A 16118-nucleotide genomic window follows, 5' to 3' on the forward strand; every position below is an offset into this window, starting at 1 on the left:
AAAGAAAGAAAGAAAGAAAGAAAGAAATTGTCCTACAGATTTCCCCAAAGGCCAATATGATGGAGGCATTTGATCAACTGACATTCCCTCTTCCCAGACGACCCTAGCTTTTGTCAAGTTGACAGAAAAAACTCCCAGCGTGGCAGACATGGTCACTGTTGGTGTTGCTCAAATCTGCAATTGTGTATAAGAAGTCTTAGGCAGAGTAGAACGCATCCAAGTAGTTGTGTCCCAATAAACTTTACAGTAATTCAGTTTTGTTCATGACTATGCATCCCAGTTAGCCTCAAGATGACAATGCATCCCAGGCTGGCCTCTGAGTCACTAAGCATCCAGGCTGGCCTCAAACTGACAATCTCCCTACCTTAGTGTCTCTCTTGCTTAGTTATTTATCTTTATTCATTTATTTACTTATGGATATTTATGTATTTATGACTTTTGGCCTGCATGTATGAATGCGTGTCATATGCACGCCTGGTGCCACTGAGGTCAAAAGTGGTCCCCTGGAACTGGAGTTACAGATAACCGGTTTTGACCCGCCATATGGGTGCTAGAAACAGAACCCAGAACCTCTTGAAGAGCAACAATTGCTCTTAACTGCTGAACTACCACCTCGAGAGGGTTCTGCTTTAGTCTCCTGGGTGCAGGTCAACTTGTGTGTAAGTGTGTGTATGTGTGTGTGTGTGTGTGTGTTTTAGAACTTTTTTTTTTATGGACACTTATCTTTATTCCTTTCTTTTTTTTTTTCGAGATAGGGTTTCTCTGTGTAGCCCTGGCTGTCCTGGAACTCACTCTGAAGACCAGGCTGGCCTCGAACTCAGTAATCCGCCTGCCTCTGCCTCCCTACTGCTGGGATTAAAGGCGTGTGCCACCACTGCCTGGCATGAACACTTATCTATCAATCACTCTCATGCATACGGACATCTCATTGCATTATGAACTTGCCCAACTTTAATAGCAATTCTAACAATTTGTAAATTACACACAACCTAGCAATACTGGCACCCGGCAGTTCAGGAACCCTTTATGGCTTCCTGTTGAACTGCTCCCTTAAAAATATGCTCTGACGCTTTTCACGTGGGGAGCCGTAATGATTCTTCTATGTTTCTCGAACTATTTGGCTGTTCTCTGGGAAAGCTGCATCATATAAGCTGAAAAGTCATGCTGCGTATAGAGCCTTAAACGGTCTAAAGAGTTTTGCTAAAATTACTCATCCCTTGGAGCCAGATTGTTTTACTTGGCCAGGAGAAGCAGGGCTCAGAACTCTCTTCAAGAGCCATGTTCCCAGATCATTAAGAGACTCCCACCAGCATCACTGAGCTAGCACACATTCCCACATCCCAAGAATGAACCTAGAGAATGAACTCTGTGAAGGCCTCGGGGCACTTCAGCCATGCGGGACACGGTGAGGGGAGGAGGGGGACAAGGGATTCGGAAGCCATGTTAAGGAAGTAGAGAGGCCTGCAATAAGGGGGGGGGGGCGCCATGTTTTCATTGCCTCTGTACATCCATAGAGCAGTTCATACCGATGCACTATGACTAAAACAGGAGGCTTGGCAACCACTTGAGCCTCTCAACAAAAAAACCATTGTTATCTGCAAATGCATCTCACTCACTCAGATTATTCCAGAAACAGTCTTTTAACAGGACTAGCTCTTATTTTTCTACCAGCACGGTACCACTGCCCTAGACCTTCTGAAAGCAGAATTAATACTGTGTTAGGCAGCAGCTACATGACAACTTTCAATGGAAAAGAAAAACATAGAGAAAGATATCGGAGAAATGGAGACCCTGGGAAGGAGGTGGAGGGAGACAGCTGCAAGCTCAAGCCCAGGTCTACCATGCCAGTACAGAATATCTGGCTGCTATGACAGGGAAGGCTGTTCAAGACAGCAGGCTGGTCTCCAGTCTTGCCATGGCTGGCCACGCAGGTCTAAGTCTGTGTATGTATCAGTATATAGGGCCCCCAAAGTCCTCTGAAGACTGGCAGTGATTTATCAGGCTTTATGCTGGGACAGCCTATGCTACTCTGTGCCCCACCCCCACAAGACCTTAAATTGTCTCTTTTATCTGGATATTCTTTTATATACAGCAAAGAACTGGGCAAGATCTAGTACACTCTATCTCTTAAGGTCCTTAAGGTTACTTCTTTAAAAGATCTGATAGAAGAAACCCTTTTGGACAAAGGCCCATGAGCTGGTACTCTGTAACACAGGTATTTTGGTACTCTGAAGTCAAAGGGGAGCGGGGGCAGTTTTTTCCCCCCATTTATTTTGTCATTTCAAATGGCAAAAGCCCCAGTTTCATCTACAGTCCAGTAATCATTCTATTTTTAGTCTGGGATGTCCCTAGCAACAGATTTAGAGTTTTGTTTACAAAACATGCCCTGTGTTCCCACAGGAAACTTTAAAGCCAGAAATTTGGAGCAGGGTAGCAAAAACATGAAATGAAATGGCTTTCCAGGTCCTGGGACTGACAGGCATACTGATACCAGCAAGAGCACCTCAGAGAAAAGCTGGCTGAAGGGAAGTCTGAGTGCTTAACTGCTCAAGCTTCTCCTGCCACTTTCAAGGCCGCCGATGAGTTAAACCTTGGGTATTGTCTAAAAAGGCTAACGGCTCTAGCTTAGTAGTACACTACGTATTTCTTTAAAAAAGAAATTAAACGTGAACTCTGGCATAGTGGCACATGCTTTTGATCCTAGCACTTGCGAGGCAGAGGCAAACGGATCTCTGTGAGTTTGAGGCCAGCCTGGTTTTCAGTGTTCCAGGACAGCTGGGCAACATAGAGTGACCCTGCCTCAAAATAAATAAATAAATAAATAAATAAATAAATAGATAGATAGATAGATACTTATTTTCTATACATGTGTTTGCTTATACCACATGTATGCAGATGCTTATAGAACCCAGAAGAATGAGTTGGCTCCCCTGGAACTAGATGTACTGTTGGGTGTTTGTAAGCCATACTTGAAATGGGTGCTGGTAAATGAACTTGGTTGGGTCCTCTGCAAGGGCAGCAAGGGCTCTAAGCCACCGAGCCATCTCTCCAGCTCCTTCAGTGTGTTTCTTTATGCGAAATGCACACAGAAAAAGCTCCTGTGAACCACCAGCTTTAGTCAAGAACACAGGATCCCCACCTTACCTGTGAACTCCAGTGTTCCCATCCAGCCTCAGCAGCAGGCAGAAGGGCCTTCAGTGCCCAAACCCCAGAGGCCTCAGGACTTCTGCTACCTTGGTGATAGACATTAGGAGAAGGTCATACAGGAATCAGGGGGTGGCTTTGTAGGGAGAACCATGACCTATTTTCTTTCTGTCCTGCAATGAAGCATCCTGCCCTACCCCCACATACCTTCTTTTTAGCTTAAAGGGAAAGATGATGGCTTAAGTGACATGGATTCAACTTCGGTGCTGCATGTCCATGCTTCTTTCTTTAAATCCTGAAATAACTGTACATCTGGTTGTACTGAGGCAAGGCTGATGACAGTGCCAGGGTTTAGACAGAGGCAGTATGAATCCAAAGCCCTGCCAAAATTGCTCCATTAGGTTGGAAAGTAAATTGAGTCCCTTTCCAGCGGTGTGAGTGCCTATGGGGTTTGAACGCAGTTTGTTTGTTTTAACAATTACACATATCTGAGGGGGGAGCTACAGGTAGCTCCTCTCTTCCTCAAAGCCCCAAACTAGTGATCTCTGCCAGCACCTTTTCCCGTATGCTGTGCTCTATGTGTAGGAAACAGATTAGCACTGCATTACGTCATCATCTGTCTAGTTTAGTGTCTGTGTCCCACAGGGGCTCATTTCCACGGTAATATGGACTACTACTCTACAGGTGAAGGGGTGCTGATGAGAACTCATTGTGTGTGTACACACACGAGCACATGCATGTCCGAGACTAATCTGCAGTGCTGTTTATATGTCCTTTTGAGACAGGGTCTCCTGTTGAACCTGAGGTCACTGAGCAGGCTATGCTAGGTAACCAGTGAACTCCTGTCTCAGCCACCCCCCTGCCCCCAGCTCTGACACCACAGACAGAGGCCGCCATTCCCATTATGTCACCACATCCAACTTTTTACGGACCTCAGGCTCTCAGGCTTTGCAGCAGATGCACTTGACTGACTGAGCCATCTCACTGGCCTCGGCAGGACACCTTCTAATGGCTCCCAGAACAGTGCTCTGGGGCTGTTTTAAGAGGTGTCAGTACAGACGAGTGATGGAGAACACTAGGAAGCCTAAGGTTTTAGTTCCAACTTTTATGATTTTGGGCAAATCACTTACTTTATGCTGCAGTTTTCTCATTTGTAGACCGATGAAGTCATACTGCTGTGAATTATGATTCTCTTTTGGTTTAGGGCAAGTTCTCTTGGAATGGTGTGCACCCTGGACATGTCAAAATTTCCAGAGTGTGATAGAACATTGAAGCACTTAAGGGAGGGGAGTGTTTTAAAACATACAGGTGACCATGGCTCTTTATGCAGGTGTGTGAGTTAGGTCATTTTCTTCTAGACAGGAATTTCCTAAGAAACACACCTGAGTCTGTAGTCAGCCCTGCAACCCACTTGTTACAACACGCTACCTCAGGGAAGAGATAGACGGCTGTGAAAGGGATGTTTCTGTCAGGATTGCCCCATGGCCCTCACAGAGACTGCACGCTGAATTACTTACTGCAACCCTTGCTGTAAGAATTGCAATTCCATAAATACTCATAACTCCCCAAAGCCCTTTCTTAGGGCTAAAGACAAGGCACTTTACTGCCTTGTCCTTAAAGTTTCTGCTAAGCTGGCTTAAGGATGTCAGGCCAGCCACTGTCAAGTCCATTACAAGACCCTGAAAACAAACAAACAAACACAACAACAAACAACAGCAAAATTTTGAAAAAGTTTACTCCTTCTTCTAATATAAGAACGTTTTAATTACAGAAAATACAGAAGACTTAAAAGGAACAAAACTTTGTTACCACTATAAGAAGACGGTTTTACTGTAAAACAAAATTATAATTTGATGTATTTGTTTTCATTCTTTGCCTTGTTCTGAGTGTGTACTTATATATATACACACACTCAATTTTATATACCTAGAATTATTTACTGTATACAAATACTTTATACCCTTTAATATTTTATATATATATATATATATATATATATATATATATATATACACATACATATATGTACATTTCCTATGCCACTAGATGGTTTTTTGTTTTCCTTTGTAGAAAGGACTCCCTTACACTGTCAGGATAGCTTCCGGTTTATTACCCTTCTGCTTCAGTCTCCCATGTCCTGGGACTGTGTGATGACATCAGCCTGTGCTCAGGTCTACGTTACTTCATATTATGCTACTTTGTGTCTTTTAAAAAAGCTGCACGCTGCACCGAGATACTGTTTTACAAGCCATGTTTAACAACGTGCTGAGTGAGAAACAGGAGCGGGGACAGATAGTTGGAGACCGCCAGACTGACTCCGGGGCTTCAGGCTCATCCCATTGCCCCACTGCTGAAATGGTCAACTCAAGTTGCCTACTCATTTGACCATCTGGTACTGTTCTGGACTTGTCTCTACAGCATCCAGGGTTTTGCACCTTGCCTGGGTAGCTGACCTGGACTCTGAAGTTCAACACAACTCCATGCATGTGGCTTGACCCAACGACTACAGACTGGTAAAGGTTTGTTATGTAACTCCATAGCTTTCCTCTTGCCTTCAGACACTCCCTGTACTCTGCTGTGGCCTCTTGTACCCATTCTGCAACACACAGACAAATGCATGGATGTGCGCGTACACACACATACACACACACACACACACACACACACACACACACACACGGCCTAAGAATTAAATATTAGTAATTATGATCAGAATAAAGAACCTGTATTTTCCAAAGGCCAACTATTGAGGAAAATCAGGACTACTAAACACATTGTCAAAAGACACAAACATGTTTTTTTCTGCTCATGGTAGTGTGCCACCACATTTAATTCCTTATATATTTTATGTATGCTCATAAAAAATCTTTTAGAAGGGAAACTATGCTGTAAAAGACATGAATTTTTTTTAAAAGATTTATTTATTTATTTATTATATGTAAGTACACTGTAGCTGTCTTCAGACACTCCAGAAGAGGGCGTCAGATCTTGTTACGGATGGTTATGAGCCACCATGTGGTTGCTGGGATTTGAACTCCGGACCTTCGGAAGAGCAGTCGGGTGCTCTTACCCACTGAGCCAACTCACCAGCCCAAGACATGAATTTTTAAAACAAGGTCCTTTGGTTTGTTTATTCATTTACTGTACAGGAGTACACTGTAGCTATCTTCAGACACACCAGAAGAGGGCATTGGCTATCATTTCAGATGGTTGTCAGCCACCATGTGGTTGCTGGGAATTGAACTCAGGAACTCTGGAAGAACAGTCAGTGCTCTTAACTGCTAAGCCATATCTTCAGCATCTAAACAAGGCCTTAATTTCCATTTTTAAAAATATTTGGGTCAACCTATAAGGGATTAACATTGCAAAAAATAACCCGTGGTAGCCTAACCTTAGCAAACACTGGGTGTTATAGTCTTTACTGTAACAGGTAAAACAGCAGCATTTGCATCTGGCTGTGTGAGACTCGGCCTTGACTTGTTTTACTCATCATGTGCAATTTTACGTGAGTGGAATTTTTTAACCATTGTTCATTTGTCAAGGAGATTTGAATGTTTTCAGTATCCATTTGTTTAAGTCTTTTGATGTTAGAGTTAAATTTTAAATGGATTTCATTTTTTGAAATTATTTTGATGTATAGAAACTTAAACTATATTAAGATCAAATAATTATGTACTTTCGTTGAAACTATACTTGGAAAATTCCTTCTGATGGATAAATGCAGAGGTGTCTAACCAGAGGCCTGTCAAGGACAGCTGTGAGTGGGCCTAAAACAAAGTCACAAACTTACTTAGGTGTGTTATCAGGTCTTTTTCTCAATTTTCTTCTCTAACTTGAATACACTAGGCATGTTCTACCATGACCTACATCCCTAGACCTCTTTTTACTTTTAATTTAGAGACATGGTCTCACAAAATGTCCAGGCTGCCTTTGGATTCATTCCATGGTTCAGGAAGGCCTTAAACCCCCTTGTTGCAGTCTTCTGAGCACCTTGAATTCTACCCTTAGGCTGCCAGATCTAGCTTTGCCTGAGGAGTTGTATGTTGACCCTAGGTATATAGGTGTATACACACACACACACACACACACACACACACACACGCACGCACGCACGCACGCACACACACAAGCATTTACTGATGGTGAATCATAAAAATGTTTAAAACAATTCTTTGGTATACATATAATTCTTACTATTTATTAAAGACAAAACAAATTTACATGATAAGACAGACGTGGGTTTTTTGTTTACATTAAAAACTAAGTTCTGGGACTACAGAGATGGCTCCAAGGCTAAGACCACTTTTTGCTCTTACAGAGGACCTGGGTTTAATTCCCAGTACCCCGTTGGTGGCTGATGACCATTTGTAACTCCAGTTCCAGGAGATCCAGTGCCCTTTTCTGGTTTCTGCCAGCATGAGGCACACACACGGTGCACACACATATATATGCAAGACAGGCAAAATACTCATTTTGGTAAAATATACAAATATTTGTTCTCTGAATATTTGATACTGCAGAACACACAGTTTTCAACATTTCTCCAGAGTTAATACTTTAATTTTACAATCATCAGTGGCTGAGAGCTCTGCTTCACATCAACACATAGTATGAAATTGCAGAAGTATGTTTAGGACCATTTTAGAAAGTGCTGAAATTCTGTTCTAATCCCAGTTCAAAATTCACTTAACAATTTTAGAGGAAACTGAAGTTAGCAATTCAAGCAAGAAGGTTAAAAAAAAATCAAACATTATAGACTAATTTGGTACAAAGATATATTAACATGATATTTATATACTGAGGAAGATTATAGGAAACCTTCAAGCCTTTGGTTTCTGTCTATCCACTGTACTTCTTTTAGGACAGAAAAGTTTGTCTTAGAGTAGGAACACACAATAGTGTCAAAAGTGAGCAGAGGTGTTTCAGGCAGCATTTGTTAGGGCATGAAGGCCTGAATGGTACAAAGTGTTCAGACTAAAAGGTTGCAGTTAAGTTGTGAGATATGGCATAGATGTATGCCACCATATACCTCAGATTCACTGGGGGTGGGGAATACCTCAAATTCATTAACACATTCTATTCTGAGTTAGTTTTTGGTCACTGCACATTCAGAAGCCTTGTGCTACTGACAACTCTTGAATTCCCTGGATGTAGTTATGTGCCCCGATAATGGGTCACAACCCACAGTTTAAGAAGCTATGAATTAGAACACTCAACACACTGCTGCTGTCTTCCCTGCTGGATTGTGAGCTGAACAGAGCATGTTATACACATAACAGTATAGAATCTGGCAGATTTTCCATCGACATTTGCTGAAACCCCGCATGAAGGGACCATATAACATGAGCCCGTGGTTCAAGTTTGTGCGGTATATGGAAGAAGCCATTATGTCCACATGGGCTCTTCAGTTGCCATCAGAACAGACTGTGAAGAAGACCTCACAGCCTGCGGGGTACAAAGAAACAGCGTGTAGAATTAATCATTACTTCTTAAATGTAAGGAGGATTCAAGTCCAGGAACTCCACAATCTCAAGACTAAGTAATATTGAAGACTTCAAAATAGAGCTGCCCACTGTGATCTATAAAACAGGACACACTTTATAGGAACCGAGAAACAGCTGCTCCCCGGTTTCCGTTTTAAAAGGGGAAACAGGTAACAGGGCTCAAGGGTATATCCTAAGCATACAGGGGAGATTTATTTGCTCAGGGAAATGTGACATGGAGCTGGCAAAGGGCATGGTATGTATGACAATGTCCTGGTTTGTGAAGTGAAGAGGATAAGAAGGGCATGCGGAGTCACTTCAGCACTGTGATTAATGAGAAAGGAAACACCAATAAACACAGGAGGAGGAAAAGGAGACATGAGGGAGGCTGAAACTAAAGAGAGCTGTATGCACTCCGGGGAAGACACCCACTGGAAGATCCACGTATCACAGCCATCATGACTTCCGCTAAACAAAGTTTACATGAAGACGACACTGATGTAGGCAGAAGAACAGAAACTGAAACCCTGGCCACCAGTAGCAGCATGAATACCGAGTTTCTCTGCACACCACGGGAGGGATTTCTACAGAAGCATATCTGGAAAATATATTAAGAGTCCAGGGGAGAATTTTACACTGCTCGGATATACTTAGAAGCAGGTAACAGACAAAGAAGCATGTTTAAAACTTTACTAGCATCGACATTTTTAGTGAAAGGATCACACATTTTGTATTATGCACCATATCCTCTCAAGTGGCAGTTGGCCACTCTAGCAATTCCTAAAAGCATCCAATTATTATTATTTGGGGAAAATGACCTAATTCTTTCTTTAAAAGAACAAAGCTAATGCTGTTTCCTTCTCTCCTTCCTATGCCTTACGATGAAAGTATTCATTGTGGCCATATGAATACGAAAACATTCACCCCTCAAATATTTAATAGGCACCTGTTACACACCCGGTGCTCTGCTGTGCCTCAAGGTAGCCAGAAAAACAAGACACCGCTCTTACTCTGAGACACTGACAATATAGAGGAAAAGGTGGGGCGGGGGTATGCAGGCGATCGAGACGTGGCATGGGACTACAGTGGTAGACAACAGACAAGTCTGGCTGTCAGGAGCATGCAGTTGTGTTGATTAAAGGATGTATTGAGAGTTATCTAAGATGGAGGACCTGGATGCATGCTGCCCATTAAAATTCAGGTCTACATACAAAAGGAAAGGCAACTCACTGTATGGTAATTTAAAACTTAAGACATACCACGGGAGACCACAGCAATAGCAAGACTGCTGTTAGATGAAGCCACATGCCTGGACCAGAAAGCATTGTCGAGGAAAAGCACAGAGTATGCTCATGTTCTTGATTTAAAAATGATTTTGGGCCCCTTAAAAAAGCTGAAGGGCAGCAGTTCCCAGTGAGAGGCCACGGCTGCCGCTGACACCCACAGCTCTGACCGATGTCTCCAAGTTCTGTCCTCTTACTCTCTGCCCAGGTTTCTTAATTTTCCCCCAGACAGAGCCACAGTTCACAGCAACGGCACCGAAACGATGGAATCCTTAGAAGTCATCTCTCACCTAAGAATCAAAGCTCTCCAGCTCATGCCTTAATGCACAGCGACTTCCTCTGACTGGTGAGCACTTTTTGGCTGGGTATGCCAAGGCGAGTTTGGTTTCTAGATCACTGTTTTAGTATACAAGAGAATTCATGTTGTCACATTTTAAAGATCATGAAATAGTACACCATCTCCTTGAAGTTAGGTGGCAACTGTTGCCGGGAATGAAAGCAGGTGAGACCCCCCCCTCCCATGATGATGTCACTAGTTACAGAAGCAGTTCCAAGACTTTAGGAGATGTGTACAGTGTCTCTTTCCACCGACTGCAGCATAGGCACAGATAAATCTTCCCAGAAACGTTTTACCTTTCTTTGTAAGTTATTTTAACTTGGTAATTAGAACGTGGTGGAAAGGTTAAGATGACATTGACATCACATGCTCCACAAGGTGACTGCTTTACCACAGGGAGGCATGCTCTCACACTGGTTTCTGAGTTGTACATCAAGCCCCGGGGCTAGAGTTTATTTATATTGGCTACTTTACACCTTCTCACGCACCCCCTCCAGTTCCCCTCACCTTCATGCCAAAAAGCAGACTCAGAGTTTTTCCTTTTCATAATTTACTATGTTGAACATAGATCCAAGTCAGGATGCCCCTTTCAGCCACAGGAAGAGTCTGGGGCCACCTGACTCATTGACAGGACAAACCCAGAAATAGAAAAGGCAATCTGGCTAAAAAGGAGAGACGAGTGGAAACTTTGAAGGCAGCACACATCTAAGGAGCTATGTCATTTGAAATTAATTCTGAAGTCAGCGATTAGAGTCAGGTTACAGTCCAACTATAATGCTGCTGCTAATTGCTCGAGCCATTACAACACTTAGTTCATTGAGAGACACTCAGCCGTGACTTCTAAGGGTGGGCTGGGGGCAGAAGGAAGGAAGGAGACAGCCAGATAAATGGCAACTCTTTCCTTTTACAAACAGACATGCCTAATAGGCTGCTAACTGAAATGACTCTGTCTTGCCTAAGTGAGAGATCCTATGTGCCGCTTTCTCCTTTTCCCAGCAAACCAAGGCACCTCAGGCCGCAGCTCTTTAGTAAGCTGCAAAGGGTCACTGAAGAGATTCTTTGGATGTGTGCTGTTGTGGGAAGCACTGAGGTGAGAAGACAACAAAAGCATCCACTCAGGAAAGAGGAAGAAGCCAGGGAATACATGGCTCGAGCAACGCAGTGTCAGCAGTTCAAGGTTCAGAACAACACTAAGAAGCCATGGTGACTGCCAGAGGGAGCAGTGGGAATACTGCCAAGTGCCCTGAGCAGGGGCGACTGTGCACAGAGGGAAGAAGTCAGTTCACCGTGAAGCTAGTTCCCGACAGTTCGAGACTCATGCACATCTAACCACTATAAAACATAGCATCAAGACTAAAAGCATACCAGGAGAAACCACCAGCTTCTGACTGCCCCATGGTTTATCTACTCAGAGGTGTCACCTTCTCCTTCCTGCACAGGTCCTAGGAGTCCCCTTTGTCACCTGGAGCTGTATACCCACCCCCTACTATTGCTACCGGCACTTGTGCACCAGCATTGAGTGCTGGGTTCTGTGGGAAGAGACCCTTTCTATGACTGGTTGCTTGCAGGTTTTACATCACATGAGGCTGCTGAGGTCAATCAAGGTCAGCAGTTGTGACCTTGAGGTCATGGCTAAGGTCTCAGTGTCCCAGGCCTTTCTTTCTCTCCCCATTCGCATTTCTGTTCTCCAGTTTATACACCCGAAAGAAAAGGGGTCTAGTGATGCCCGAAGCTGAACTGTACAGTTTAATGGCCAGAAACCAGAATTGTCACATGTAATCAAATCAACATAGTGTTGGTGAGAGAGTTAAGACAGTTGAAAAATCAGTTGCTGTTCCAAGTTCTAATTTTCAAGTTATTGTTAGGGTTGAGACTTCTCTCACCTTGCAGCTTTTATGTTGGAAGAACTCCAAAGCACACTTTTAGTCATATTTGAGTAATTGAAACACGAAAAAAAATGCAATGTTTCAGCCACATTAAACTCTAACCAGATGCTCTTAAAGTTTCTGCATGGACACATCACTCTTTACTCTGGCACAAAGCAGAGGAAATGTGTCCACCAGACTGGAAATACAGTACCCTTAAGAGCCACCATAGCCTACTGACACATTGCATCTCCAAAGAGGAAGTAAAGGAGGATCCCATTGGCCTCTCCGATTCTCTCTCCTCAGAACATGGGGAATCCAAGCACAACCAAGTTAGTGTTTACTGAATGCCTTCTGAGAGCCAGGAGCAGTGCTGAAGAACAGCGGGAAGTTGGCAAGGATTTAATCCACGTACAAACTGAAAATGACATCTGTCTAGGATTTTCATAAGAAAGGCTGACACCAGTTTCCACTTGAGTGGCTAAAGTTAGTGGCAGTTCTTTTCCTTCTATTAACAGGAAGCAAAGGGAGAACGGGTTTGGGTGTTTAAAATAAAAGCAGTGTTCCTGTCAAGTAAGCACTCTTACCAACGGAGCTGCATCCCAAGCGCAGGGAGGGAGAGGCAGGAGAGCTCAGAGTTCAGGCCATGTGTGCTCCTTAATGAACCTGAGGCCAGTCTGGGATACATGGGACTTGGTCTCAAACAATATAAAGAATGCCAGGTTGACTTTAGGCTTTTAATTCCAATGTCACCATCTCCTGTGATCCCCTTCACCCTCATTGTGAGTATGCAAAGTATGTGTGTGTGTGTGTGGGGCGTGGAGGGGGAGTGTGCATTTATGGCTGGGGAACACACTTCCTCAGGGCACACTAGGCAAGTACTCTACCATTGAACAATCCCAGCCCTCACATCCTAACATCTATCTAAGATGTACATATGATCGATCACAGGACTGTTCTAATGAAAACTCCACAGTGTTGTGGTCTTGTAATTAAAGTAACATCTATGTAAGAAAGATTCATTATTAGTCTTTGCTGTCAAGCTTTTTCTCTTCCTTCCTTCTTTCCTTCCTTCCTTCCTCCCTCCCTCCCTTCCTTTTCTTTCTGTCTTCTTGGTTTTTTCAAGACAGGGTTTCTCTGTGTAGCCCTAGCTGTCCTGGAACCATCTCTGTAGATCATACTAGCCTCAAACTCAGAGATTCACTTGCCTCTGCCTCCCAAGAGTGGGGTTTAAAGGCACGTGCTATCACAGCCAGGTCACTGTGCAGCTTTTAAGACAAGAAAATCAAATCTTATCTCCTCTGCTGTGATGGAAATCCTTGACTGTCAACTTGAATGAATTCCATCTGGAATTAACTAAGACTTAAGCAGCTAGATACACTTCTGAGGAATGGTTTCTTCTTTAATTATATCATTTGAAGTGGGAAGAGCCACTTTTCATCTGGATCTTTTGAGGTAGGAAAATATACCTTTAATTTGCTCTCCCTGGAAGTCTACTCCTTCCCTTGTAGCTGGTCTTGGCTACTTTGTGGGTTCTTTTTCCCACTCTTTAGCTCTCTGGTTTCACCCCCTATCACTAGATGGGAGAGAAAGAAGAACAGAGGAGAGGGAAGGAAAGAAAGAAGGATAGAGGGGAATGAGTGAGTGAGTGAGTGAGTGAGGGTCCTATGGATCTAATTTCTTTTTTCTGGTTTCTTCTTTGAGCATGCATGAGTACTAACAACCAACAACCAATCCTCTATTAGAGCACACTTACACACACACACACACACACACACACACACACACACACACACACACACACACACCTATCCCCTTTGAAAATTTCCCAGAATTCCAAAATGTCACACAATCTTCAAAACTATCTGCAGCTGGCAAAACCAAGCCTCTGGTAGAGCATAAGGCTAATTATAGTCAGCTGGTGCGAAGCAGCACCATAGCCCCATACCGGGGATTAAAACGAAAACATATTTCTGTAACATTTCTGTGTTTCTTAAAGAAACCAAAATCCCAGAATTCTCTCTTAATTCACTGGCACCACAGAGCCTACTTGTTAGGGTTTCTGGCGTATCCTGAAGGCTAGCTGAGACATCCAGCCTGTGGACTCAACAAGTGTTGGATTCTTCAACAGTCTGTTGGTAGACAGCCATTGTTAGGCTAGTAAGTCACTCAAGTAAATACCCTGTGTGTGTGTGTATTCTATAAGTTCTGTTCCTCTAGAGAACCTTGAACAATACAGATTTTGGTACCAGAAGAGGTTCTAGAACAACAAAAGTATATGGGAGATTTTAAAAAGTATTTGGAATAGTATTTTCAATTTGCTAACATCTACACATACTGACCCCTCATCTAGAATCCCAGAAAGTACTAACAGTCATGGTGTGAACTCTTTTATAAACTTAAGAAGTCCAGTGGTATGGGACATACAGAGATATTCCCTCTAAGGTGAACCTGGCACCGCCTACCACTAAGAAAGGAGCACAATGTTTCATGGGCCTGTTTGGATTCTGGAAACATAGCATTCATAATTTGGGTTTGTTACTCCACCTCATATACCAACTAACTTGGAAAGCTGCTAACTTTGAGTGGGGTCTGGAACAGGAGAAGAGTCTTCAACAGGTTCAGGCTGCTTTATCACTTGGACCATATGATCCAACAGACCCAATAATATTTGAAGTGTCAGTGACAGGATAGGGATGCGGTGTGGAGCCTTTGGTAGGCCTCTATGGGTGAATCACAGAAGAGGCCTTTGAGATTTTGCATGAAGAAGTTGCCTAGATGCCTATGGTTTCTACTCTCCTTTCTATGCCATCGATGCTGAGCATGTCTACAGTCTCATCCTGTGATCTACAGGATCATCCTAGGATCCATTGACTGAGGAGGAGACTAGGGCCTGGCTTACTGACTGTTCTGCAGAAGTGGACAGCTGCAGCATTAGAACCATTTTTTGGAACAACCCTGAAAGACCCCAGCAAAGGGAAATCTTAACAGTGGTGGAACGCTGGGCAGTGCAGGTAGTTGTAAGTTTTGCTTGGAAGGAGAAGTGGCCAGATGTGTGACTGTTCAACGATTCATGGACTATGGCCAATGGATTGGCTTCATGGTCAGGGGCTTGGAAAGAGCATGGTTGGAAAATGGATGAGAATGATGTCAATAGAAGAAATATGTAGATAGATGAAAAATAGGTGAAGGATGTGAAGCTTATGCAGTCATCAAAAGGAGACTTCAGTCAAGAAAGAGTTCAGTAATGGAGTAGATAGGATGGCCTATTCTGCGGAAAGTGGCCTCTTTGCCCAGCTGTCCTTGTCATTGTCCAACGGGCCCATGAATAATGCGGCCATGATGCATGAGACTGATGACATGGACTTCTACTCATCAAGGCTAACTTGGTTACAGGTACTGCTGTATGCCAGATCTGCCAATACCAGAGACCAACACTGAGCCCCAGATATGGTACTATTCCCTGGGGTGACCTGATGTCAGGGTGACTTACACTGAACCACTTCCTTCATGGAAAGTATACCACTTTTCTTATTGGAGAACTTATTTTGGTCATGGATTTGCTTTTTCTGCACGTAATGCTTCTGCCCAAACCACCAAAACCACCAGAATGCCTTCTCCACAGCATTGCTTCTGGTCCAGGAACTCATTTCACAGAGAAGTGCAACAGTGGACCCACAATCACGGAATCTACTGGTTTTTACCACGTTCTCCACCATCCCGAAGCATCTGGCCTCATAGAAAGATGGTATGGCCTTTCGAAGACACAGCTACAGTGACACTTTGGTAGCAGTAGCATGAAGGGCCAGGCAGGGTCCTCCTAATGGTAGAAAATGCTTTGAGTCCCTATGGTTATTCCCATACCCAGGATCCATGGGTCCAGGAATCAAAGGGTGGAAAAAGAAATAGTTTCACTCACTATCACCCCTAATAACCCCAGTAGGAAAATGTTTGTTTCCTGTTCCTGCAACCTGAAGTTCTGCTGGCCTACAACTTTTGGTTCCAA

The 16118-nt window shown here is 43.5% G+C and overlaps 1 protein-coding gene across 4 annotated transcripts in view; it reads right to left on the minus strand.

Annotated features, from left to right (window-relative positions):
* Positions 1-16118, minus strand: part of Cmss1 (cms1 ribosomal small subunit homolog) — a 299845-nt gene that overhangs the window by 32183 nt on the left and 251544 nt on the right. The window contains exon 1 of one of the 4 annotated variants that reach the window (XM_029544545.1): positions 3145-3205. The exons of the other annotated variants lie outside the window; for them this stretch is intronic. Within the exon in view, the coding sequence (XP_029400405.1) occupies positions 3145-3166 (22 nt within the window). The 5' untranslated portion in view covers positions 3167-3205. Of the gene's footprint in view, positions 1-3144; positions 3206-16118 lie in introns of those variants that run through there. 4 annotated transcript variants of the gene reach the window in all.

The sequence above is a fragment of the Mus pahari genome, chromosome 12 (genome assembly GCF_900095145.1).
Source record: "Mus pahari chromosome 12, PAHARI_EIJ_v1.1, whole genome shotgun sequence".
Taxonomy (NCBI): Eukaryota; Metazoa; Chordata; class Mammalia; order Rodentia; family Muridae; genus Mus; species Mus pahari.